General features: G+C 44.9%; 2 protein-coding genes across 2 annotated transcripts; one reads left to right on the forward strand and one right to left on the reverse strand.

Annotated features, from left to right (window-relative positions):
- The first annotated feature begins 7,781 nt into the window (after positions 1–7,781).
- GLMP (glycosylated lysosomal membrane protein) lies at positions 7,782–13,378 on the forward strand. Its single transcript, XM_078599876.1, has 6 exons — positions 7,782–7,969; positions 9,543–9,812; positions 10,498–10,695; positions 11,303–11,521; positions 11,639–11,904; positions 12,135–13,378. Exons 1-6 carry the CDS (start codon positions 7,868–7,870, stop codon positions 12,301–12,303), a joined length of 1,224 nt encoding a protein of 407 aa, XP_078456002.1. The 5' UTR covers positions 7,782–7,867; the 3' UTR covers positions 12,304–13,378.
- POFUT4 (protein O-fucosyltransferase 4) lies at positions 13,047–22,166 on the reverse strand. Its single transcript, XM_078599875.1, has 7 exons — positions 21,759–22,166; positions 20,812–21,057; positions 20,379–20,554; positions 19,554–19,920; positions 18,683–19,036; positions 17,108–17,379; positions 13,047–14,399 (listed from the first exon to the last, which is right to left on the reverse strand). Exons 2-7 carry the CDS (start codon positions 21,055–21,057, stop codon positions 14,258–14,260), a joined length of 1,557 nt encoding a protein of 518 aa, XP_078456001.1. The 5' UTR covers positions 21,759–22,166; the 3' UTR covers positions 13,047–14,257.
- Between the last annotated feature and the right edge of the window lie 5,346 nt (positions 22,167–27,512).

Genomic DNA, 27,512 nt, shown 5'->3' on the forward strand with positions numbered 1-27,512 from the left:
GTGCTTGTGTTGGGAGATGTTTGTAAAGAGCTCGGGATGTGTGTGTGTGGAGAAAGGCGCGCGTGTGTGTCTATGGAGGAGGGTGTGCAAGGGGCACGTTTGTGTGTGTAGGGAGGTGTGTGTGTGTAGGGAGGTGTGTGTGTCGGGAGGTGTGTGTGTGCAAGGGGCACGCGTGCGTGTGTGTAGGGAGGTGTGTGTAGGGGATGTGTGTGTAGGGAAGTGTGTGTGTGTGTAGGAAGGTGTGTGTGTGTGTGTGTTTGTTTGTGGAGAACGGTAGTGTAGCGGTTAGCGCGATTGTGCTACGAAACCAGAGTCCCCGAGTTCGATTTCCGCTCACGGCCAACACCAGTGATGATTATCTGAACCGGTCCTGGACCTCTCCTAGGTCGACTCAGCCTCAAATTAGTACCTGGTGCGGTGTGTAAAAACATCGCCACTGGAGAGACAGAGGCGGCCAGGCGTGGTGCTGGCCACCCACCCCTCGTGTGCCGTTTCGGCCTTCATAGGTGCTCGCTAACAGCACTTGCCCCAACAGTCTGTTAAGGCTACACGGGTGGTCTTTGTTTTTTGTGTGCCTGTGTGTGGAGGTGGGGGGCGCGTGGTTCTGAAATCCATTTCGAAATCTCTTGGCACGATTACCATCCAAGCGCTCATCCCATCACAGTCCTAATTCCCTTGCCTCTCATCACGCGTCTCTTCAAATGCAGGCGAATCTCCCAGCAATTGTAAAATGTGTTTTTTTCCCCTCACTAAATAAGCAATCTAAAATCTAAATGACATAAACAAAAAACGTACACACAGACTTATATGCACAGAAACACAAGCTTACAAAATATTTGCTGTACTGTCTGCCGATTGGATTTTCCTACATCGATTGTCATCAATAGGAGAACAGACTGACTTAATCATCATTATCATGACCCATTGTCAATCCACTGCTGGATGAAGGCCTTCCCACCCAGTCGCTATCTCTCAGGGTCCAGTGCTGTTGAACTCACTAATTTTTATTTTATTTAGAATTTTTAAAGGTGTAGTTTAAAGACATGGACACATCTTATTGGGCTCCTATCTCGTCCTGAAGGTCATTAGGGTTATTAAATGAGCATTAGCGCGTAGGCTCAGTGCACAATTTAATTAATTGCCGACTGTAAACATATAACGCGCGTGATGATGTCATACCGATGATGTATCTTTTCCCGCACATCCATCATACGAGACTGGAATCAAACTTAAAACCTCTTCTAGCTCAATTACAATTCGATTAGGTGACCTCAGTTCGATTATCGGCCACGGCTAACATCAGTGCCGAGTGATATTGGAATCTGCCTTGCCTTGCTCATCCCTTCACCGACCAGCAGCGTGGTGAAGTATGGTCAAACAACCCCCATAGCCGACACGGCGTGGCGAAGCCTATATCTAGCAGCACATTGATAAGGGACTGGACAATATTATTACATTGTTATTAGTAGTATCAACATTATTATTACAGTGTTATTAGTAGTATCAACAATATTATTACAGTGTTATTAGTAGTATCAACAATATTATTACAGTGTTATTAGTAGTATCAACATTATTATTACAGTGTTATTAGTAGTATCAACAATATTATTACAGTGTTATTAGTAGTATCAACAATATTATTACAGTGTTATTAGTAGTATCAACAATATTATTACAGTGTTATTAGTAGTATCAACAATATTATTACAGTGTTATTAGTAGTATCAACAATATTATTACAGTGTTATTAGTAGTATCAACAATATTATTACAGTGTTATTAGTAGTATCAACAATATTATTACAGTGTTATTAGTAGTATCAACAATATTATTACAGTGTTATAAGTAGTATCAACAATATTATTACAGTGTTATTAGTAGTATCAACAATATTATTACAGTGTTATTAGTAGTATCAACATTATTATTACAGTGTTATTAGTAGTATCAACAATATTATTACAGTGTTATTAGTAGTATCAACAATATTATTACAGTGTTATTAGTAGTATCAACATTATTATTACAGTGTTATTAGTAGTATCAACAATATTATTACAGTGTTATTAGTAGTATCAACATTATTATTACAGTGTTATTAGTAGTATCAACACTATTATTACAGTGTTATTAGTAGTATCAACAATATTATTACAGTGTTATTAGTAGTATCAACAATATTATTACAGTGTTATTAGTAGTATCAACAATATTATTACAGTGTTATTAGTAGTATCAACAATATTATTACAGTGTTATTAGTAGTATCAACATTATTATTACAGTGTTATTAGTAGTATCAACAATATTATTACATTGTTATTAGTAGTATCAACAATATTATTACAGTGTTATTAGTAGTATCAACAATATTATTACAGTGTTATTAGTAGTATCAACAATATTATTACAGTGTTATTAGTAGTATCAACAATATTATTACATTGTTATTAGTAGTATCAACAATATTATTACAGTGTTATTAGTAGTATCAACAATATTATTACAGTGTTATTAGTAGTATCAACAATATTATTACAGTGTTATTAGTAGTATCAACAATATTATTACAGTGTTATTAGTAGTATCAACAATATTATTACAGTGTTATTAGTAGTATCAACAATATTATTACAGTGTTATTAGTAGTATCAACATTATTATTACAGTGTTATTAGTAGTATCAACAATATTATTACAGTGTTATTAGTAGTATCAACAATATTATTACAGTGTTATTAGTAGTATCAACAATATTATTACAGTGTTATTAGTAGTATCAACAATATTATTACAGTGTTATTAGTAGTATCATCAATATTATTACAGTGTTATTAGTAGTATCAACAATATTATTACAGTGTTATTAGTAGTATCAACAATATTATTACATTGTTATTAGTAGTATCAACAATATTATTACAGTGTTATTAGTAGTATCAACAATATTATTACAGTGTTATTAGTAGTATCAACAATATTATTACAGTGTTATTAGTAGTATCAACAATATTATTACAGTGTTATTAGTAGTATCAACAATATTATTACAGTGTTATTAGTAGTATCAACATTATTATTACAGTGTTATTAGTAGTATCAACAATATTATTACAGTGTTATTAGTAGTATCAACAATATTATTACAGTGTTATTAGTAGTATCAACAATATTATTACAGTGTTATTAGTAGTATCAACAATATTATTACAGTGTTATTAGTAGTATCAACAATATTATTACAGTGTTATTAGTAGTATCAACAATATTATTACAGTGTTATTAGTAGTATCAACAATATTATTACAGTGTTATTAGTAGTATCAACAATATTATTACAGTGTTATTAGTAGTATCAACAATATTATTACAGTGTTATTAGTAGTATCAACATTATTATTACATTGTTATTAGTAGTATCAACAATATTATTACAGTGTTATTAGTAGTATCAACATTATTATTACATTGTTATTAGTAGTATCAACAATATTATTACAGTGTTATTAGTAGTATCAACATTATTATTACATTGTTATTAGTAGTATCAACAATATTATTCAACGTGTCATTCAAAAGTTAAATCAGCTCGTGTGCAGGTGCTAGGTGATTACAATGTAGAATCGGGAGAGATGGCAACGGCTTGGGGAAGCCTTCATCTAGCAGTGGTGGTGAGATGTTAACTACCTCGCCTGGTATACAGGAGGTCGTGGGCTCGATCTCGACCATGACGCCTGCTGTATATTTGGAGTTTGCATGTTCTCCTCGTGGTCGCATGGATTTTTCTCCGGGTCCTCAGGGTTTTCCCTCCACATTTAGAAACATGCATTTCGAGTTTTTGGCTGCGATAACTTTCTACACGATAACCAACTTCAATGGGCTATCATTTGTGGCCAGGTCGCTTCTGAAAAAGAGCTATACAGATCAGTGGGCCTTACCTGGTAAAATAAAAATTAATTTTAAACAGTTTATTGATCATGAATGATGATGATGACTCAAAAATGTGCCTTTAGTGGATGCAGGCTTTCAGTAGCATATAGTTAGCACTACCCCAAACCCTAATGCAGTAGTATCAATCAATTCCATCGACCCAGTTGACGGATCAAGTTAGGCTTAGATGTTAATACAAGTAGGACAAAGTAACGGAGAAATGTAGCAGGCACACTTAGCTCACTGAATTAATCGGATTCGATTTGACATTCGCCTAGATTAGAGAAGGTTTTATTTAAAACCAACTTTTCGCGCGCAGGAGCGAAATAGTGTGTGGCATCACAAGACCCGAAGAAATTGCGTGCGTGGGGAACCTGTATCCAGCAGTGGATAGAGAACGGATGACACCAGGACGACGGTGATGAGAGTTCATTGAAATATATTTATTTTTATAGGACGATTGAAAGTGCAAACGAATGTAATGAATCATAGACGCTGTTACATTGAGAAACATTCCAAATGTCCCCTTGCCTTGTTCAGTGCACGTGTTAACTAACTGTGCAGTATTCGGACGGTTGTATACGGGTGATTGCAAGGGTGGCACAGTCGGGTTTTTTACAATCGGGTTTAATTGTCTTTTTATATTAAACCCTATCATCTGAGATTGTGAGAAATCCGGTTTAATTGGTTCTAATTGCAGAACCGCACTTCTCAACGATGGGCTTCATCCATTCCAAGCCAAGGAACTCACTGGCGCCCACGATTGTGGAGGAGAAGCTCGTGTTCATCAAGACCAACCTGCCCGCCGCATTCTACGACTACCCCGTGCCCGACGCCCCACCCCCCCCGAGTACGATGATAGCAGCACCGACGAGGAAGCAGCCTAAGCCTTGGATCAGAGTTTCGTATTCATTACACCAGGTTTGAATACCCCGAAATCGGGTTTAATTGTATTAAAGAAAAAAACCCGATGCCTGCCGCTGGAAAACTCGGGTTTTTTCCACCCATGGGCGATTGAACTCATCAAGTTGCTCAGCCGCTGTCAACAAACCACCAGCCGCTTGTCTGGGGTCAAATAAAAAAAAATACCATAAACGGGGCAACAGCGCCACCTCACGAACTTACATTCACGCTGAGTGATTGCTTTTGGCGCACAATTTTCATTTACCCACCGCAAATCTCTTAAGAAATAATCAAGGTGCCGGGTTTAATTTCTCATGGAATATTTCTGAAGCCCACGGCAGCGTATCTGCAAGCGAAAGATTCGACCGTGGTTATTTCAGCCGTGATTATCAACCACGCGTGACACTTATACCAGGACCGTCAAAGCTGTGAAGTTCTCTCTGCATGGGGCCATGTCCGTGTTTGTCACTCGACAGCAAGCGAAGCAGCCGCTTTGACGAGGCAATACATTTGAGTGGCGCTGACCAGTGACAACTTGGGTACAAGTACACGCTGTCACAATTGACCGGCGGCACACGGTTTTCATTAAGTGCCAGATTCTTCACGTCTTTCTCTTCCAGAAGTATCCTCCTGCCTGCTTGGGACGTTTTGGTCAAATCCTTTTTGATGTTTTTTTTTTAAAGAAAAACTGCAGTGGCTGGGAATGATTTTGAAGTTGGTGAGGGTTGGCAAGTTGACAATGGGGGGCCCATTCAGCACAGGATGATTCAGTTATAGATATCACACGACAATAACGGGGAGAAATTACAGAGATGGAGCCCATCGCTTTTGCAATGTTCAATTCGCACGGTTGGCTACACGTACGGACGGTGCGAAATAAGTTCCACATACATGAATGGAAAGCGGTCATTGTCTGTGTGGTATCTATAAACGGATCACCCTCCGATCCCATTTAAGGTACTGTTAGCACGCACCTAGTACGAAACGGGCATGGTTCACAAGCCGAGAGGGGGTGGGGGGGGGGGGGTCAGTACCACGCCCGGCCGGCTTTGTCTCTCCGTGATAACATTCATTTCGACTTTCATGGTGCTATGTGGTGCAAAGAGAGAGAGCACAGCGCAGCAAACTCTGTTGCTGCATTACACGATGCACCCCGCCTCCACGCACCTGTACTGCCCGGCGTGGTTCATGAAGCAAGGTCGAATAATTATGCAGGACGTGTGGAGGCCTCAATCCAGCAGTGGTTAGTGCGTTCTGTAAAAAGGTCCAGGGTAAAACATAACAATGGACATGACAATACTATTATGGAATATTGTCCAGGGGGTCCCCAACTCGCCGGATGGGGGGAACTATTTTCCAGAGCTCAGCTCCAGACAGCTCCGGTTGAAATTAATCCCTCGGTGTTTGTTGTCCTTCCCCCGCACCTCCGATTAGCATGGTTGGGTACTTATGGTGCCAAAGAAGTTCAACATAAATAGACTCACACAGAGAGCCATAGACTCCCACAGAGACCCATAGACTCCCACAGAGACCCATAGACTCCCACAGAGACCCATAGACTCACACAGAGACCCATAGACTCTAGGCCTCGGCAAGGTAAATTACCCTTTTTACCGGGTAAAAGGGTAAAGGTGTCTAGGGGTAAGGTAAAGGGTAGGGTAAAGGTAGCTCGGAAGAATTACCCGGTAGGGTAAAGGTAGCGCAAAATATTACCCGGTAAATACGGTACCTGGTTTACCGCTAAAAGCTCCGTGGCGCAGTCCGTAGCCTCCATTTAATAAGTAATATTAAAACAAACTTTTTTTTAAACACGCTTTTATGAAATGTACGAGTAATGGCAGAACTCCACGACTCCAGGAAGTGGCCCCGAAGCTTGCTACAACGTAAGGGACCGTGGCCAATTACAGCCAACGTCAGTTGAGCGTGGACAATTAGAGCCAATCCGAAACATAACATAAAAATGTATGTTTAAAAATATGTTTTTTGATAGAATACAGTATTGTCATCAGTATGACATAAGTATACCAAGTTTGCAGTCGATACCACATTGGGAAGTGGGTTAAAATTAAGTTACAAGATTTGAGGATACGACAACGACGATGACAACAACAACAATGACGACGACAACGACAATGACAACAACAACAGACAGAGTGAGTTCAAAGAAAGCATGTAAAATTGGAATCATGGAGAATATTAAATATGAATAAAGCGCTCTACCTCGCATTTACCGTTATAAACCTTGTTCATGTGTAGTACCCCAGTAATTACCCTGTAATTGGGTAATTTGTATGGGGTAAAGGGTAAAAGGTAGGGTAAAGGTAGGCTCGTTGCTTTTTAAATCCTTTATATTAAGTTCACTTGCTTGCTTGCGCGCTTACGACCGTGCAAATCTTTCGGTCGTTTTTTAACCCACTTCCCGTGATCCAATCGAGCTGACATTTTGCACACAGACTCGTTGTGCGTGACAATTTATTTTCGTGAAAAATTTTTTTCCAAAATTTTCCACTTTTTAGGAAAAATAAAAAATTAATATTTAATTTAAAATACCAATGTGATAAAAATGAAACTCTTACTCAAGAAAAACAGATATGAATACTAAAATAAAACCGATGCCACGCTTATAAAGGATTTATAGTGAAAAACTTTGTTTTTACGGGTTAATTTTTTACCTTTTATTTTACCTGCTAAAGGGTAAAAGGTAAGGGTAGAGTGATTGTATTGTGGTAAGGTAAAAGGTAGGGTAAAGGTAGGCTCGTTGTTTTTACCTTTCTTAACTTTTACCTTACCTTGCCGAGGCCTAATAGACTCACACAGAGACCCACAGTTAATTGTCCTGCACCCGCACCGCTGATTAGCACGATGCGCGTTCATTCGCCACAGGCACGCCCCGACCACGTGGCTGCTGGGAGAAACAAAGACGCTCGTGCGTCACGTGATAAGGGGGTGGGGGGGGGAGATCAGCTGGTGGGTCACGTGCTCCCGGTCCGCGGAAGCTGTTGATCGCCGCAGTCGAAACTCGGTCTCGCCATGGAGTCGTTGTTTCGCTGCGTCTTCTGCTTCGCCTTCTGCTTCGCCGTCCTCCTTTTACGACTTCCCAGCGTGCGGGCGGAGAAGCCATTCGAGAGACGCGTGAGTTTGGGAAATGGGCCTTAAAGGCGCCTAAAATTTACGTCGGCCGGCTCACAACCGGGTCCGTCGTCTCGTCCCTACCGGGGGAAGTGCGCCGCGGGCGGCTGGGATTCCAGGCAAATGGTCGGTCTGAGATTTGGCCTACTTTGTTATGTAAGGTGTTTTCATACGTTTTTAGTAATTGTTTGATTAATTTTATACCCAAGTTGGTATATCAGCGTTGTGTGTTCATGAGGCGAAATTTTAAATTGTGTTTGTAGTGAGGCGGTGTACCTTTGTTGTGCTGTTGAGTGTCTGGCTTATACGCTGGGGTCCATATTTGTGTTCGCCATGTAAGAGATGTCCCTCGCGGGGAAATCAAGCCGATGGAATTGGCCGAATTAAGTAACAACCCAAGCGTAATGTGCTGTTTTGTTGCGTTAAGCTCATGGTGACCGGGCTGAGACCATCAACTGTCTGCAACATTTGAGAACAAAGTTTGATCACGGGAGGTTGCAACCCTGATTCTCATTGCGTTGAAAGGCCAAATGACGTCCCTGACACAACTTGATCACCTCGTACGTTTACCTATTAATTCATAATACAGGGTTTTTTTTTGGGTTCGATCGCGTAAATATAAACACGTGTCGTTAAACCCGCCACCACCCGATACAGCCAACTAGTAAGGGTTGTCACGTAAACAGGTCGGGTGGTGGCGGATTTAACGACACATTTCTATATTTACGCGATCGAACCCAAAACAACCTCTATTGTGGATATTGGTCGCGAAAGCCTACGTGTTAAACTTGCCAATTCATGTTTTATTTGTGGGCATCGTCAATGCTGTGATTCGCTTACCTTGCCTGTACTTTTTTATTGTTTGTTGTAAGTTTCTGACCCGCGCCAACTTGACATCTGTAAAAAAAAATTGCTTCATAGCTCATCGGATTCCTCCAGTATTAATAGATTCTGATCTGGCAACTAACTGTCCTATGTATCGAGCATTCATGGTATGATGTCAGCAGTCGCCAAACATCCTGAGCCGATAAGTCACAAACTAGATTTGAAGCTTTCGTGACTGCAAGTATTCATATTCTTTTTTTTGGGTAAAATTTAGATTTTTTTTTTACCTACGTGACTTTACCGAAAAAACCTAAGAATATGAATAAGTCACAAACTACAATCTGCATGTGGCCCAGAGCCACACGACGTTACACGTGCTCCGAGTGTCACGTGGGTTGGTCGTGTGATGTGGGGTGGTCACGCAACCGGTTTTTAGAAGTTGTTAGGAGTTCCAGTACTGTACTCATGTTCGGCTCCACTGCCAGGGATACTCCTCCCACTCCTGCATATATTTTTTTTCCTGTTTCAATTAGATTCACGTTTGCTACTTTTTTTCATGCCGCACTGCATCTGCCCGGGATCCTTGTTTGGCGATGCCTGTACTATGCCGAAGTGTGTACTCTGTTGACCATTAATCTGTTAATCATCAAAGAAATGCTGCGTTCCTACACGCTAAGGTTCAGTTGGCTCATGCGTATTCCATGTTTGATGGTTTCAACTTAACTTGTACTCTCCTTTGTGAACACCACAGGTCACTGTGCAGGTGAATCCAGGGCTGAACAGCTCTCTGGTGCCACCGGGCCTTGTCAACCTGGTGCACTACCAGGCAGTGGGGCCACACGATACCCTTCACTATGTGTGGAGCACCATTGGCGCGCCCACTGTGCTGCTGGTGCACTGCACGGGAAACCAGAGCCAGCTGAAGGTGGACTGGGAGCAGCTACTCAAGAACGGCTCGCGTTCCTTGCGTATCATTCCCGAGGACAAGGTCACTTTCTCGCAGGCTGTGGTTTTCTCAGAGGTAACGACCCAGTGGCAGGGCTCCTTGTCCCTTGGAACAGCCACACACATACCCTGAAAAGTGTCTTGAGATATGATTGCATCTAGAAGCTATATATATTTAAGTTGTTAGTGCCTTGTTGGAACACTCGAGGTTAAAGTGGTGGCACCAGTGTATTCTCATCATATAAAATGTTAGCAGGCTGTCCCCTTTCTATCCGGTTTTCACATGACACTCTGAAAGGCAAATGACTTGGTTCGCAAACAATTCGGATATTTTTTTGTGTTGTGTGGTGCTTAAAGCAATTTTTAATTTTAGGCTGGCCCTGCCTCATGAGTAAAGTACTTTAAACTCTAGGGTGTAGTTTTTGGGAGTCCAAGTTGTAAAATGTGTGATTGTATAAGCATAAGGCTTGCCAATGTCTTTGCCAGACTTAAGATTTATAGCCCACCTAGAACATGAAAGTTTACATTGGGCACTCACTCGCTCGTGATCCTCTATTAGACTTGTGCATGTTTGTGTGCTTTGTTTTTTTACTTGCTAGCTGGTTAGTATCATGTATCTCATTTGTATTTGATATTTTCATTTCACCATGGAACTGTTGAAACAAAATATAATACCATGTATTCTTGCGGTGCTAAACCTGAAAGGTTTTGCTTAATTACAGCTCAATATCATAGTGGACTGGCCTTCTCTGTTTGTGCAGCTGATGGAGTTCTACGATGTCAATGACACGGCGGACATGGAGAAGTCTCAGCAGCTCTCCCCTGCCTACCGCCTGGAGGACTTTGTGTGGGAAGACGTCAATAGCACATTCAACCCAACCACCCTGGGAGTGGAGTTTAGGGGCCGCAATGCCACGGGCCCCAAGGGGAACTTCAACAATGGCTCCATCTCCATTTCTGTAAGGCAGCAGCATGGGTCGCATACAGCTGGGCTCGCTGTGATACTGTGTCTGCACGATGTAATCGTCATTTTATGCTATGACAATTATGACGATTATCACGATATCCCCTTCCCATAATTGTATGAACGTTTTATTTGTTTTTTGCTTTGGTATACTTGCAGTATGAATACAAATTATTACCTAAGTTTTTCAACTGCAGCTCACTCAACATAAGACTGCTGTTAGTCTTAAGAATGAATGCCATTTTACAACCTATAATACTTATGATGCACGTGCTGTCAGTTATACAGGAAATAATTAAAGTTAAAATAAATGTCATTGATGACGTCATACATTTGCAATGATTTAAATTACTCCAGAAAATATATTTTACAAAGCACTAATATAAAGGATAATAGTTTTTTTTACAACCGACTTCGTTTTATTTAGTAAATATTTAAGAAAAAAAATGAATGGTAATATATATTTTTTTTATCATGGATCTCTATCATCTCATGATCTCACGGCAACCCTAGTTACACTAAACTCTTGATTGGAAGCTTGTCATCGGGTTTATATTTGTATTGACAGCAGCTGAACAGGTGTCTGTTTGTGTCATTTAAAGGTGATGGTGTACAAAAGCACGGGCCGTGAGAAGAGTCTACCCAAACTGGAATACAGCGCCAACTCCACGCAGTTCCAGTTTCGTGTGGACAAAGTGATGCCAAGGAGTAATCGGTCGCGCTTTGGCCTTGGGCTGCTGGTTACACAGCGCAGCAACGGCACGACGCGGCTTGAATCGGTCCACACCATAGATGACGAGCATACGCCCTCCATATTCGAGGTAAACGCCGCAAAGTAGCAAACGCTTACAAGTCCGCTGTATTTTCTCAGTCGGACAGTAACACCGTAATGCACACGACATCTGGTAACGTGCTTTCGTCGCGTGTACTTTCCACAGATGGTGCAGCTGATAGTTTCGCAGCAGAATGCGTCGAAGGCGGAGGGCTTTGTGCAGTGGAAGCCCGTGGCGTACACCAGCGACCCGCCGAACCGCGGCGCATCCTCGCCGTGTCACCACTACCCGATGCCCCCGGTCACTCACTCCGTGCCAGGGTCCAGCATCGCGTTCGCCTACTACGGACCCGATGGCTTCACTGCGGCACTCAACGTGTCCTTTGGCATCGGCGAGGACGGCTTCTACAATGCCACCCAGTTTTTCAGCTGGTGAGAGCTTCGTGAGCCCAATCTGCGATGTGTTCTCCAGTGGAAATTGTTTTTGAAAGCCATAATGTGAAACAGCTGTGTATGCACCTAGAATTATCCATGCAGCCAAACCCAGTTTGTGCACATGACAGCAAGCAGCATCTCTTGTGCTGTTAGTGTGTGTATTGTATGCAATGCTGTCTGTCGAGGGGAGTTTTTTTTCATTGTACACACATGCTTTGTGATTCCAGGACGGGCCTGGTTGGGTATGGGACACCAGCCAAGGATTCCTTCTCCGTGCTGGTGATCATCATCATGGCTGTGGGGTTGGGCATTTCGGCAGTGTTGCTCCTCATCACTGCTGTCGTGGCGTGTGTCAAGTGGAGGCACAAGGCTCAAGGCTACGAGCCAATCGACTAAACATGGCTACTCGTCCCTGTGCCAACCAATGCAACCGCTAATTTTTTTTCTACTGTATAACTTTGCTGTGCTGGGGCCATGCCCAACCAATCTGCCACTGCAAAACAAGAGCCGGGCTGCTGATAGCACATGCAATCAACGTGGGGCATCGGCATCATGGTTTGGCACGGCAAATAGCCAGTGGAAAACCACCCATACAGTGAATACCCGTGCTGGCATGCCTCAAATGTGCCGGTTGAAAAGGGGTGTGTCCTTGCCATTTCTCATTCAGTGGGCATATCCTGGTTTTCTTTTGCCGGTGATTGTCCCAAAATAAAGAAATATTTTTGCCATTTTTTTGTTGCACTGAGATTTTTTGACACCCACTGCAAGGTCAATGGAATTAGTCGTAAGTGTATTTGTTGTAGAACATTTAGGTGTAACAATGGATGAAAGTACATTTTCGGAGGGCAAAAGTTTTGTCTCCAGATGTAGTCACATGCTTATTTACTGTGACCTCAAACGTAATTTCTGTTTAATCTTAATGACCTTCCTCAGGGATATATGCTTTGGAATAAGAGAAATGTGCTTAAATCAATACCACTTTTAAACATGTTAAAACCGCATGTAAAAATTTGATTTGAAGCAAAAATGTGTGCATACATAATGTGTATTAGCTGCAGATATCAGGCAGTCGTCGATTGAACGTGTTGCCAGCATGTTATAAATCGTGCTATACAATTCAAAGATGTATATACTTAAAATCCAGATTTAAATTGTTTTAATCGTAAAGTTCTGGTGCAGTGAGATTACATTGAGTTATATTTTCTTTTGTACCTCGTTATTCGGTCAGAAACTGCTCTGCTTAGGTACAAACTGCACAGTTGTGTGTATGACGTTTTTCTCACAGGCAAGACGAGTTGCACAGACCACATTCCATGAACCTGCACAATAAAATGTAACCAATTGCTTTTTTCTTGATTCCCAACATTGAATTCTCATGTTTACACGTTGCAATTAAAAAACTATTTGTTTGTGTGGTGCAAATGCGGTTTTATGTGGACATTTATATAATTAAAACATTGCAAACTGGAAAGGATGTCAATGTATTTGTCTGCATAGCAAGTTACTCGCTAAAATTACCAATTTCTATGACGACGCGTTCATATTTTATTCAGTGTAAAATATAGTTGCTAATATGCAATTGTGATTTTATAAAAATGTATTGAAGTAAAAGGGGTATTGTCTACATTTAAACCCTTAACACCCAAGCAGCCACTTATAATATACACCATTAACTGGTACTTGTTCTCGCACCATCAAAACCATATCGGACATAACTCGATCTTATACACAAATCAGTGACGCATATAACACACCCCTTCGCCCTGACTTTACGGCACAAAATCAGCTCAACTTGGCAGTGCAGCCAGGCAAACTTCAACTGAGATGATTCATAAATCCAGTATGCAGCATGTCCCAAAGACAACCCAAGCTGCACAAGAAAATCGACACCTGGTGACTGCCTTGTAAACCTCAAAATTTAACTCGTCCGTTGCTTTGGCCCGAACTCCGTTTACATGGTTGTGGTGGCGCACCCACTAATTTGGGCAGTGCGACAGTGGGAAGGATGTCTCCACAACATGGGGGTCACAATAACTTTCGTAAAGATGATCCAATATATCTTTAGTTTAAAGTTGTGTTACTATGAGGGACTTGCCCTACAGAAAACAGGTCACATTTTATCAAAGGGATGACAACCAAAAAATTAGCAATAAAAAAAAATGCATTCTGCTGCCCATGATGTCACTGAGCAACGCCATCTCGCGACATCACCCACCGTGTGATCTCGTCGTGGCTAGTAAGGTAACATTATTGCTAGATAAATACTATTTCTCAGAACGTATGCAAGTTAGACAGCGTTACAGGATCTATGCATGACTTGTTTCAGTTCAACTGGTGTAGCCTGGGGCTGTTAGCTAGTACTGCCGTCCAGCCGGCCAGGCATGTAGTCCCAGAGACGTGAGGGGTCCGTCTCGTTGTGGAGGATCATGGCCTCCAGAGCGTGTGCCTGATCCAGACTTTGCCAGTAGTCCGCCAGCCACTGCTCTCTCCATCTGTGTGGTGGGAAATGCAAGTTCAATGTTCACACAATAATGACGATAGGCTTCCAATCACACGAATGCTAATACACTACCAGATACACGATTCCACAGCCCTTTGTTTATCCACTTAAAGGACAAAGGCCGTGCTAGTCATGGAGGCTGACCATACTTCACCCTGGTGGTCAGTACGGCTTTGTTTAGGTGGGGAACATCGCTGTGGGAGCATAGAAGTACAATACAATTGTGGATTTTGCTGAACTACCCTCTGCTGCCCACGTAGCCCCAATGAGACGTGCAAAAAAAATTTCCACAACTTTCAAATAAGAAATGAAGCACCAGGTGTGACACGGAAATAACCTTCAAATAAAAAATTTAAATCCAGGGACTGATTAATAGAATATGCCACGATGCATTGTAAATACACCACACTCCATTGTGGTGTGAATAAAAACTCTTACAGTGCCTCTTCGTTCCGGTGCCGTGAGTCGAGGTCAAGAGGTCATGGAGGTCGCTATGTGGCTAAAAGGCAGAGCAACTGCGGCTAGAGAACCTGCATCTGGATCCAGCCCACCAATAACTATGGCAAAAAATATATTTATTTCAGTTGTATTCATTTCTCAATTCAATAAACAATTATTACCGATGACAACTTCATAACGCGTAATCGATTTTGGTTTTAGCCATTGATACTTGGCGTAACCCAAACCGGTCTATTACAAATCATTGGTTCCTTAACCTCTTGAACCTTTGGACTTATTCTCAGCAACTATGTAAACAATTTATGTCCATTTCCAGCTAAGAGAAATAAACATGTTGGTGTGACCGACATGAGCAATCATAATGAACCCTCTCACACAGGGATTTGGACTGCTAGCTGTGAGAGTTACAAATATATTTTTCTCATTAATGATATTACGCAGAAAGCACAGCTGGAATTTAATGAGTAAAATAAGCAGTGAATAAATTATTAAGAAGCCATCACGGTTAATTCTATTAACATCACAACACCTTGCCATCACGTCCGTAGACTTGAAAACCCAATTATAGGTTTCTGCATGATCTGCAAAATGCAGGATTCTCCAGTGGTGCTTACTCAGTGATCTGACATGAGCCACATTCCACTTAAATTACCTCCATGTCAAGTCACTAAATTGGACTGAAAAAGCACCAGCGTGGTGGAAAAAGCCACTTGACATTCACGAATCACAACTGTGGTGCCACAGCGACGGGGCCGCTCTGCCGAGCCAGGGAGCCGCCCGGCTTTCCACCACCGCACTGCCCCCCATCACCCCCCCCACATAAGCACGCACCCGCACCCACGTAGGGCCTCGTGGTCGGGTCACCTACCCTGAGTTTTCACCCGAGGGCCCCCTCGGGGGGTTACCCCACGGTTTCTCAGGGCCAGGGAATTGGACAGGACCCTTCCCAGGCCAAGTAACAATGCGGCGCCGTGGGCGGATTTGAGATCGCACGACCACGGCGAGCTCAGAGAGCCCCGCAGTTATAAACGCATACAAACACAAACACGGGTCAGCAGGGCAGATAGCTGGGATCAGGACCCGGGGCGACTGATTGGTCGAAAGGTCAAAGGCCGACGGGATCGCAAAAAAGCGGGAAATCCTAGGCTCAGGATTGGTCGAGAGACCAAGGCGGTCGGGACGGGGGCGCCTAGCCTTTGATGTGAATAGTTTAAAAGAAAATGCAGGGGCAGTAGGGAAGTCTCTTCTTCTGGAGTTTGGACACGGAGTCAGCGACGAGGGAGTCATCGGGCGAGCCGCTAGATTGTCTGCAGGACGATCTGAGCGCCGCAAGGTCACCAAGAACTACAGACGGTATCGTATTACGCGCCTTACAACACCTCAGAGCGGAGAGTAGGATCCGTAGGAGAGGGTTAGTTCGGGGTAAGGACGAGTAGGAAAGTGGTTTAACAGAGAGCGCAGCATAGAATAGGGCTGCACGCCACCAGAGAGTGGGTTAGAAGCGCCTTGCTGGCCCGCACACACACACGGGTGGCTCGGTGGGTTAACAAGGGCTAATAAAATCTCGAGCGTAGTAACAAAACCGTGTTGTTGGGTGTTTTTGAACGTGGTATTAGCGTGCACTGCATTCGCGGGTGTGTGGTCGTTGTATGCGTAAAGGCCGTGGTCTCTGTACGATTGTGCGGGTACGGAGGTGTGTGTGTTAACGCCCGGGGAGAGCACTTTTGTGTGTTGGCGTGCCTACGCAGCCGTGTGAGAGGAGAATCGTCCTTGTACGATACTTGTGTTGACGTGCACGCGCGAGTGCGGGAGGGGACGAGTCGTTGTGTCGGCGTGTGCCCCGCTTACGTGTGCTCGTTACTTGCGTAAGCTCTCGGCGTGCGTAATCGGCGTACCCCAGGTGTGCGATCGTAAGGTGCGCGGCCAGCGCGGCGCAGAGCGGCGAAAGAGCGGGTATCGCGTGTGGAGCTGTGTGTGGGTGTGCGCGTACGTAATTAACCATGCCTGCTACGCGGACCCGCGGTGGAGGGGAATCCTCGGGCGACGGCTCCCACACCATGGGTGAGGAACCTAGCAGCGGTTCGCTTAGCAGCGGGGGGGCGATTGATGATGTTAGCCCGGCCGTTGGCATTATCGAGGGAGGGATCTCGGGGGCTAGCGACCCCCACACAACACCAGCGCATTTGCGATGGTCGCGAGACAGAATAAGAAAAAACGCAATGAAACACAGGTAAAACTCACAAGTCGACTTCAGGGATACCGTCAAGGCTGCCATATCCCGGTCTCGGTTCAGGGCAGCCCAGGTGGTCGTTCTTGGCGGAGCGAGGCCGAGGGGCGGCATGCGCTTGCGGGGCGGCGCGGTGGGCCCGCACGGCGCGCCCGTGCTCATTGACGGCGTTGCACACGTAGCACTCGAAGCCGTTGAGGTAGTTGGGCTTGGAGAGGTCGTTGACGCCCCACTCGCGCGCCTCCATCGTCGACGCGAGGAAGCCGTTGGTGATCCCATCGGGCTCCTGTTGAAACAAGGGGACTCCTTGTCGGTCTCCGTGTAGCCCCGGTCATGCCGTTGTTGCATCAGGTGCAGAGTGAGCGCCACTTAGGGACGGCTGCCAGTGAGCCACATTGGATGGCATCAAAGCACCGCAGGAGCAACAGGTACTCGTTTTACCCAATAATGACTTCAGTGAAGATTAAACCCGAGCTGAGACACCAAACGCCACTGATGTGCAGCGTGGTCACGAATAAACGCCAGCGCATTAGCAAAGGAGCACAAACATGGTAAAACACATTCCTGCGGAGGGAGCTGGTAGGAACGTTGGGTTGCTCGGTCAATGGCCAGGGTCAACGGCGGCGTGGTGTATTCCGCAAATATGCCCGACTGTGAGGGTGGGCACAAGCCGGCATGAGTAGGTTAAACGTTGAGTTTTATAAGGGCACCACGGGGTGACCAGCCCCTCCCCATCCAGCCCCTCCCCCCACCCAGCCCCACCCAGCCCCTCCCCACCCAGCCCCTCCCCACCCTCCCCACCCAGCCCCTCCCCACCCTCCCCTCCCCACCCAGCCCCTCCCTCCCCACCCAGCCCCTCCCTGCACGACGGACACAATAATCCCCTGTGGGCTGGTGTAACCAGGAGGTTCCTACCCGTATAACTATTCACTGTATCACTTACACAATAAGCACACACGCATGAAGGGATGATTGCATGTACCACCAAGGAGACATCAGAACGCATGCTGGACACTGGCAAGAAATGACAATCGAATGCCTTTCTATATTAAATTCCTTCATTCACACATCCACCATGCCATCATAGACAAAAAGTGTTGGTTAGATTGCGTAAATGTGTCGTTAAACCTGCCACTACCCGACAGCCAATTGGTGAGGTTTGTCACGTAAAAAAAACGTGTCAAGTAGTTACTTCAACACACTGGTGTGTTGGAGAGTAAACCCACAACATTTACAATGAGTACAACGTTTCGCTGGTGAAATAAAAAATAGAAAATTAGCATTCTTCATTGGCTCGATTCACGTGTTCTTATAATTTGAATCGTACTATGAGATTCAATTTATTTGGATACCCTATGAATCTTAATTGTCTATCTGCGATGACCTAAATACTTGAGGGGAAAAAAAAAATCATAGGACCACATTTTATACGCATTTCAAAAGACTCTCCTGTCAGCTGGTGCAGAGTTTAGAAAATATGACTCACAATCGGAAACTTGTGAGTTCAAATTGTATGGCACGAACAGATAAGTTACAACAGAACTTGGAATAATATAAAGTTACAACAGAATACACCCCCCCCTTCCCACCTTGAACTTCAGATATTCGAGGTACTCCGTGTCGTTTGCGTCCAGCCTCAGCAGGAACTGGGCGAGGTCGTGCGGGGTCGCGAAGTCGTCCACCAGCACGGCGGAGGGCGACGCGGGCAGCCAGTCGCCGGCGTCTCCCGCGCCCCAGTACACGGGGACGCAGCCCAGGTGCAGCGGCCGCCACAGCTTCTCGGTCATGTAGTCGCCGCACAGCGCATTCTCAAACGCCAGGTGGAACTTGTATCCGGCGAGCAGTGCCAGGCATTCCTTGTCCTCTGTGATGGCCGTCTGCGTGTCGGAAAGTCGCTCGCTCGGCAGCTCGCGGTTGTTCAGGCACTTTCCGTACGAGTCGATCTGGCGGTGGACGGAGGAGGTGGCAGTGGCCGCAAACGTCGGTAATGAGCACGAGGTATTAGACAAGACCAAAGACAAAACTCCTGGTTATCCTTGCACTGCCCGTTGGTGCAAGCGCCGTTAGCGCCTATCACGGCTGGTGCTCGACAGCCCTGGGTATGCATGTCATTGATATTTTCCCCATGCAATTTGATGAATTTTCACAAATCAAGGTGACGATGCATTTCTTTGTTTAAACCTTGTGGAGCGTTTATACTGCTTGCAAGTCACCTGCACCGATTACGTGCAACGTAACAATGCACAGCCCTTTGTCAACTCACTGCTGGAAGACCTCCCAAAGCCATCACCATCCATCACAGACTTGCGTTGCAACACCAATTATAGCAGTAGTCATCCAAGCACACTGCCACCTTAAAACCATGGCAAACTAGTAATAATAATAAAAAAAGACAAAACGTGAACCGCAACGCAGCCGGTGTGGTTGTCGGCGGTTACCGTATTTTGCCGGGGACCGCACCTGGATGTGTTTCATGAGCTCGCCGACGTAGCGGTCGCGGTCCGACGCCACTTCGCAGTGCGACTGTAGATAGAGCACGGCAGCACGGCCCTCCTCGCGCCGCAGCCTGTTCTTCTCTGCTAGCGGTACGGCGGGCCGGCGCAGGTAGGCCAGGCTGGGCAGCCACTGCGTGGACAGCGGGTAGTCGGAGGTGCGGCGGAACGTGGCCGTATAGTTAAAGAGGCGCATCGCGGGCAGGTGCGACAAGAGGTAGTTGTTCATCGGCGACTCCTCGTGGAAGAGCGCCCACGTCTGGTGGGGTAGGCGCGGCAGCGGCGCCTCGTAGGCGCGGAAGTCCGTACCATAGAAGAGGATGGCCTTGGTGCGTCTGCACACAAGTGAATGCGTGAGATGGAGGTGCAAGAGTCGGTGACGCAGCACGATGGATATGGGCCCAGATGCAAAGAATGAGAGATAGTCCGGCATCTTGGCTCTTCTGGCTTGTGGGCCTGAGAGGAGTTGTACAATTAATCAAGTTCACCACCACTGTCCCCACACCAGCCCGCCTCCCCTGCCTGACACCCCCACCACACCCCTAACAAACAACGTCACAATCAAGGATTGTGGTTCAATGACAAATTAGTATAATTCATGGGTTTTTTTCAGATAAAACAAAAGGCAAATCGGTTCAAAATATTCATGGCCTCACAAGACAGGCAGAAGTATCACCGACATTACTACATGCCATTGGATCATGCGAGTTGAATAGTTTTGTTGGTTAAAATGGACAGACGAGATTTGTTTTTAGTTCGCCTTAAGCACGCAATTTGTGTAGAAGAGCCTTACTTGTACAGCTGCACCTTCTTGTTCTTGGTGACCATGCAGGAGCCAAGCGGGCAGTCGATGCGCTCGCTGTCCCCGGGAAAGTGCGGGAAGATGGCATCGTGCCACCAGAGCAGCAATGGTATCTCCGTGTTCTTACGCGTATCGGTGTTCCCCGGGCCATGGTACGTGCCGACCACCTGGTGCAAAGGCAGCGCAAACGCTGTTGGTCGTGCCCGCACAACAGTTCAGATGTGTTTGGCTGAGTTATTAGCAGATTGAAGTTGTGCAGCGTTCACAATTGAGATATGACCAAATAAAAAACAGGAAGTTGAAAAACTCAAACGTGTAATAGGAAGAGATACCTGCCAATGGTTTCAAATATAAGGAAGTGCGTGTACACTACTGTTTTAGGGAGATTTTGGAGGTTTAGCAAGAGGCTGTGTCGTAGCCGTACCTGCACGGAGCCGTCGAGATGAAGTGAGGAGAGCGCAGAGTTGGGCTCGAAGGCGTGCGCGTCCTGCGAGTCGTAGTGGTGGTGAGGATGTTGTGGGTTGTGGTGAGGATTTTGTGGGTTCTTGTGATGGTCCTGTGGGTCGTGATGACCCTGTGCACAGCTTGAATGTTGTCCCACTAGTAGGGGCAGGAAAGCCAGCGACAACACCAACGCGTGCTTGGCTGACATGGGAGCCCAATCTCCCATCTGCAAGGAATCAAAGAACACGTGGATTATACATCAACGTCTCCTGCACGATTGCTGCGGGTGTAATAATTATCTACTACGTGCCGTCTGCTTCACAGTGGAGGTTAAAGATCACCTGACGTCATTCGCAAGAGTGGGCCATTGTTTTCCGGCGACACGGTCCAAATTTGCCAAATTCAAAAATTAACGGCAAATTATTGAATTGGGACTATACATAACAATCACCCCAGACTGGAAGACTAATGCCCCCAGGTCACTTACAAATGCGACTCCTCTGGTCTCTTGAGTTTTAACCTGGTTAAAAAAAATAAACTTCAATGCTTCGCGGACTGCAAACATGCGCTGCAAATTAGATTTCGTAATTGTAATAAATACAATTCACTGCGTTGCACGTGTTGTATTAACAGGCTGTTAAGTAAAATATAAAACTACATAATACTATACAATATACGAAACCCCACGTTTGCACATAAGACTAAGTGTATACATTAGATCCTGTATATACACGCTATTTCTACAGAGCTTGTGGTCGATGCATACAGAACGCTATTGGCACACAGCAGACTGTGCAGACACATGGTGTTGTATTTAAACAGCAGGCAATGCAACGTCAATCACTAAGTGTACAGCGGGCTGCGTATAGTATACATCATGGTAGGTATAGCCGGCAGTATGCACAGCGAGGGCACGTGTACTCATACCGTCTGTTGTGCCTGAACTCCAGTCGCGTAAGGGCCGGGTCGAGAAGTCGATCAATTTACTGCCAGGGTTGGAGATGGGGTAAGAGTCGGTGGTCTTATGGCTAGCTAAGGCCAGGGTTAGGGTAGGTTTATGGCCAAGGCTAGTGTGCAACGGTTAGTGTTAGGACTATGAGAGTAAGTTTAAGGTTGTGTTATTGTAAAGGATAGCTTGCAGGCGAGCGTTAAATATGAGCCGTTCGTGCTGGGGGTTCGTGTTAAGCACAGAGTTAAGGGTGAGTGGTTGGGGATGACAAAGCCAAGACCCTCGCTTCAATGATTAAGACGGAGGGAGGAGGAGGAAACGAGCAGCCCCGGGGTGCCACTGACGCCTCCCGGCGACACGTGGAGCCGCAGCCGCAGCAGCAACAACAACAAACACGTGGCGCTCTGCCTGCGATAACTTCCGTTGACGTCACGGCAGCCCTTCCGGTTCCGCTCGGAGGCCGCCGTTCGGCGATTCCGTTTTTTTGCGGGACATAATCGATTCCCGAGTAACGATTACAAACGATTCGATTCGTGACTGCATCGATTCCTAAGGGGGACACGTGCGTTCAGGGATCGCGTGCAAACAGAATGCTTCCAGCACGCGATCGGAAGGAAGGGTCGTTGCATGAAACGTCGGCCGTTATATCTTTTGTTTAACACGTAGTAAGGCTTTCGTGACCAATATCATTCATAATACAGGTTTTTTTTTGTGTTGGGTTAGATCGCGTAAATATATAAATGTGTCGTTAAACCCGCCTCCACCCGACACAGCCAAATTAGTAAGGTCACGTAAACAACGTGGCAATTCGTCACCAGTACAGCAACACCGTTTGTGTGTTGGAGAGCCAAGCCACAACATCAGGCGACAGCCAGATTGTAATTACTGGCGAAATGTCGTACACCGATTATAAATGTTGTGGCTTGGCTCTCCAACACACCGGTGTGTTGTGCTAGTGACGAATTGGCATGTTCTGTTTTTGACAAATCTTACTGATTGGCTGTGTCGGGTGGTGACGGGTTTAACGACACATTTACGTGATCTAACCCAGAAAAACCTGAATTATGGACGTTATATATTTGTTTCCTTTTAAAAGCCAGAGTTTGCCAGTGCTGAGCTCCGGAACATACACTGGATGTCCCCCTGCCCGCAAAATACTCAATGAGAGATTTAAGCCCTCGAAATGTTACGTTCATCCCAACGGCAAAATAGATCTACAATAAGTTCTGTTTTCTTCAACAAAACAAATGGACAAGTATAATTTCCAAGAGTGGCCTCATTTTCAGAAAACAGGGTTTAATTAATATATATACAGCGAAACAACGAATTTTGTGCTATTAAATAAAAGTACAGTTGTCCGTAGCAATGCATTAACAACTTAAAATTATGTAAACAATTTAAACCTTCCCAATTCGCCATTATAATTCCACCCAGCGCCTGGACATGGAACTGATTTTCATCGAAAGAACTAAGAGTATGAATCCTTGCAGTCACGAAAGCTTCAAATCTAGAATTAATTCCCTCTACGGGGAGGAATTCCATCTATCTGTTAGAATTTTTAACAGACAACGAGACAAGAAGTTACAGCTTCTCGAGACGCTGGCCTTCCTCAAGAGATGCCGCGATAACAAGGTAATACCCATCGCTTTCACACTCACATCTGCTGCCATTCATTGGCTACCACATTCTGATAAGCTCCCCCCCCTCTCCTCCCCCTTAACTTGTATTTAAGAGCTTGCATCTTGAATACCTGCCTCACTTGATACAGCAAATCTGGCTGTGACGGTCCCACCTGATGACGGAGACTTGCGTTGCCTCCGAAACGTCGTGATTTTTATTATTTTATTTTTATAAATTTTAATTTCATTTTTTTACCTACGTGACTTTACCGAAAGAACTAAGAGTATGATTTTCATCGCTCCGTCCCCCCCTGTCGATGAACCTCTCTGACATCTGTGCAAAAATAACTTTTTAGCTCATCGGATTCCTCCAGTATAAATACATATTCTGATCCTGGACACATTCCATTGTTTGGTTGCCACTCCCGTACTATTCTTCTCATCATAATGATCTGCCCGAACCGACTTGGGCTATGGGGAATTTATTACTGAACCTCGATTAATGTTCCTACAATGTTTTATCTTTGTCATTTGGCACACTTGCTTTTGCGCCGATTTCCATTTGCTGCATTGCTGTAATCCATTTTATATTTGTAGTTTGTCGCTTTGGGTGACCCAAGTCACTCTTGCAAATGAGACTCATCATGGGCTCTGGAGTTCTCACCACCTGGTTAAACTAAATACACTTGAACTCGATCCATTCTAGCGACATATTCTGCAAAAGCCCACACACGTTTATGCATAGCGCTACACTTGTTTGAAAGTTTTTATTTTTTAATAACTCATGAACAAAATAAATGATAAAAAAAATCTGAATTATGTAATTAGGAAAGAAAACACTCTTTGGGTCTGTCGGTAAAGTGACATAGAAAAATAATAATTTATTATTTTAGAAGAATAATTTATTATTTTATTATTTTTCTATCTACGTGACTTTGCCGACAGACCCAAAGAGTATGAATCCCTGCAGTCACGAAAGCTTTAAGTCAGGAAAGAAAATGTTTATTCTTTAGTCTACTTACGCATCCATTCCTTACGATTTTGCTATTTTAACTGAATTCGAAATGATCGATCATTGCAATTGTTCCTAGAGTCTGTTAAGGTTATACGTGGGATCTCTGACTTTGTTTCACCATACTTCACACTCGTGCGATGTGATAAACGCTGGAACTAAATTGAACCGAACGTTATTCCAAAATCTTCAAGGGTCTACGAAGACTTGGGCAGCAAGAGGGCGCTGTCGTGAAAAAAATCTGACTTCAAAAAAATATACACGATCCATTTATAGATATCCCACTAGAAATAACGAGAATAATGCAGTAAACGACATTGGATATCAAAGCCTCCACATGTCTCCCAATAATATCAACGCACTTAATACTATTCTAACTCTAGATTTGAAGCTTTCGTGACTGCAAGGATTCATACTCTTAGTTCTTTCGGTAAAGTCACGTAGGTAAAAAATGAAATTAAAATAAATAAAAATAAAACAATAAAAATCACGACGTTTCGGAGGCAACACAAGTCTCCGTCATCAGGTGGGACTTACATCTTGAATCCCTCCCTCACTTGATGCAGCAAATCTGGCTGTGACGGTCCCACCTGATGACGGAGACTTGTGTTGCCTCCGAAACGTCGTGATTTTTATTGTTTTATTTTTATTAATTTTAATTTCATTTTTTACCTACGTGACTTTACCGAAAGAACTAAGAGTACTATTCTAACTCTTTCCTCTTTCATATACTTAGATCCATCGCTTTCACAATGCTAGATGTCTTATCGCCACCGCTGCCGGGCTTGTTCACGTTGCCTGTAATCCAGCACCGTGAAGGCAGCGAGGGTTGATGGATCGAACCGAAGCTGCGAAATCCCCTTCACGTCGGCGTCGAGATTCCCATACCTTGGCTCACCAGGAGACGGCGGTAGAGCGAATGTGGTGGACTCCATCTGTTCCACCTGGACGGGAAAGAGTGTTGCCCCCTTACCACGCATGGGCTCTCACCGAGCGCTGCGGTTTCCTCCGACGTGTGAACACTCGTTCATTTTGCCGATAACACCTTGATATGTAGAGGACTGCAGAGCAGGTGGGAGAGGGCGTAGCACCGGTTCACCGTCTGTGGTTGCTCGCGCCTTTGAGTCGTTCTCTCTTCGAGTGAGTGAATACCGCGCGTTACAAGTTGTCATTATTATATTCAATCCCCTATTGAGAAGTATGACAGTTATGATACATCCGTGGGGTATCTATCAATGGATCGCCGTCTGTATAATCTGCAGAGCCCTATACAAACGGGTTGTGCACTTTCACATTTGGGGTTGGCTTCACAATGCATACAATCTCAACTCTGACACGTGGATATTTGGAGTTTGCATGTTCTTCCCGTGGCCACGTGGATTTCTTTCTCCGGGTCCTTCGGTTGTTCCCTCCACATTTAGAAACATGCGTTTAGATTATATTCTTTGGGTCTTTCGGTAAAGTCACGTAGATAGGTTGGAAGAAAATAACAAAAATAACAAAAAACAACGACGTTTCGATCACAACACAAGCGATCTTCATCATGACAATCCAGAATCAAAATATTTATTTATACTGAAGGAATCCGTGGAGCTATAAAGCTATTTTTCACAGATGTTCCAGTCGGGATGGGTCAGAACGGTACAACAACAAAATCCGATCCTCCCTAACGCTCATCCAAACCATGATTTTTGATACGAACACTATCGTATCACAGGTCCTATTAATATCCCCAACTCTTATTCATTACACTAACCCTATTCATATATCTCACCCTATCACTGACCCTCCTCGTAATACTATCCACACCAAAGTCCATGGTCTACCCTGGGTTTCATTCTCAGTTCTCACTTTAAAACCCAGCAAGTAAATTTCCCTTGAAAAATATACAATTCTCAATGGGTTATCATCATTATCAACCCACTGTTGGATGAAGGCCTCTCTCGAGCCTTGCGAGGTTAATAATCCACCTGGCACCTGCACAGACGCTGATTTCAACGTTCAAATCCTAGTTTGCCAACTCCCTTATTGTCTGGCACAAGATGATACACTCCCTTGTACTTATACGCCGACATTTGAGGTCAAACAGTAGCTAAACTAATAGTAACTTGCACCGGGCCGTAAACCTGGCCGCCTTAGTTTAATTTCCGACCACATCTAACATCAGTGGCGAGTGATAATCTGAACCGGTCCAGGGCACCAAACCCCAAACTTCACCATTTATCGTGATGACCAGCGCGGTGAGGTATGGTCAAACGGCGTCTTGCGATCGACGCAGCGTGACGGAGGAGGCTTCACCCAGCCGTGGGTTGACAAAGGAACGCGGATTATGAAACTTGCTGCTGTTGCTGCTACAGCGCAACCATTCTCTAACAATGCACGTCGTGGTACGGTGGTTTTGCGGGCTGAGCCTGCTTGCTTCGCGTCTACAATGTGGGGATTTGCTCGCTGGCGTTGGGGGGGGGGGTCTCGTGACGCGAACGCGGGACTCACGTCCACAATCTGCCACAAAGAGTGTTCACTTCGCAATGCTGTCGAGACAAACACCTCTCCGACAGCCCACACGTAGACCGGACGGCACACGAAGGGGGTTTGTGGGGGGTGATGTGTCCTGCTGCAAGCCACCCACCCAAGCGTTTCGTATTTCGCACACCGTAACAGCCACTCATTTAATGTTGAGTCGACCTAGTGGGCGGGGGGGGGGGGTGCGATTTAGTGCGGACTCAAATATCACTCGTCATCGATGTTGGTCGTATGTATGTTGAACCTCTATCGCACCGTACGTAGCCAACAACAAACTCTACACAAAAAAGCCATGACCGGGACTCAAACACAAATTGTTGTGATGTTCATAGCACGCGTGAGCTCACCACGACGATACCGCTGCCCAGTGCTGCACGTATTCTTGCACAGGGGAATTGAGTTTTCAGGTCCATAGGGGGTACAGCCGTTTCAATACGGGTAACATTTTTTTTTGTCTACTTGTTTGTGTTTCTCCCTTGTGATGGGACTTTGGGGTCGTCCATAAATGACGTCACGCGATTTTGGACGATTTTTGACCCCCCGCCCCGCTTCGTCACACGGCGTCACAAAAAGTCAGA

Source organism: Lampetra planeri, chromosome 13 (assembly GCF_965212315.1).
Source record: "Lampetra planeri chromosome 13, kcLamPlan1.2.h2, whole genome shotgun sequence".
Lineage (NCBI taxonomy): Eukaryota > Metazoa > Chordata > Hyperoartia > Petromyzontiformes > Petromyzontidae > Lampetra > Lampetra planeri.

What these genes read in the sequence shown, in the direction of transcription:
- GLMP (XM_078599876.1), top strand. Translation starts at nt 7,868, where the DNA reads ATGGAGTCGTTGTTTCGCTGCGTCTTCTGCTTCGCCTTCTGCTTCGCC. An exon ending in ATGGCTCCATCTCCATTTCT is followed by an intron (nt 10,696 to 11,302) that starts GTAAGGCAGCAG and finishes TGTCATTTAAAG; the next exon opens with GTGATGGTGTACAAAAGCAC. An exon ending in ATACGCCCTCCATATTCGAG is followed by an intron (nt 11,522 to 11,638) that starts GTAAACGCCGCA and finishes TACTTTCCACAG; the next exon opens with ATGGTGCAGCTGATAGTTTC.
- POFUT4 (XM_078599875.1), bottom strand. Translation starts at nt 21,057, where the DNA reads ATGGGAGATTGGGCTCCCATGTCAGCCAAGCACGCGTTGGTGTTGTCG. An exon ending in AGCTCATGAAACACATCCAG is followed by an intron (nt 19,037 to 19,553) that starts GTGCGGTCCCCG and finishes GTCCACCGCCAG; the next exon opens with ATCGACTCGTACGGAAAGTG. An exon ending in GGTATCCCTGAAGTCGACTT is followed by an intron (nt 14,400 to 17,107) that starts GTGAGTTTTACC and finishes CCCACCACACAG; the next exon opens with ATGGAGAGAGCAGTGGCTGG.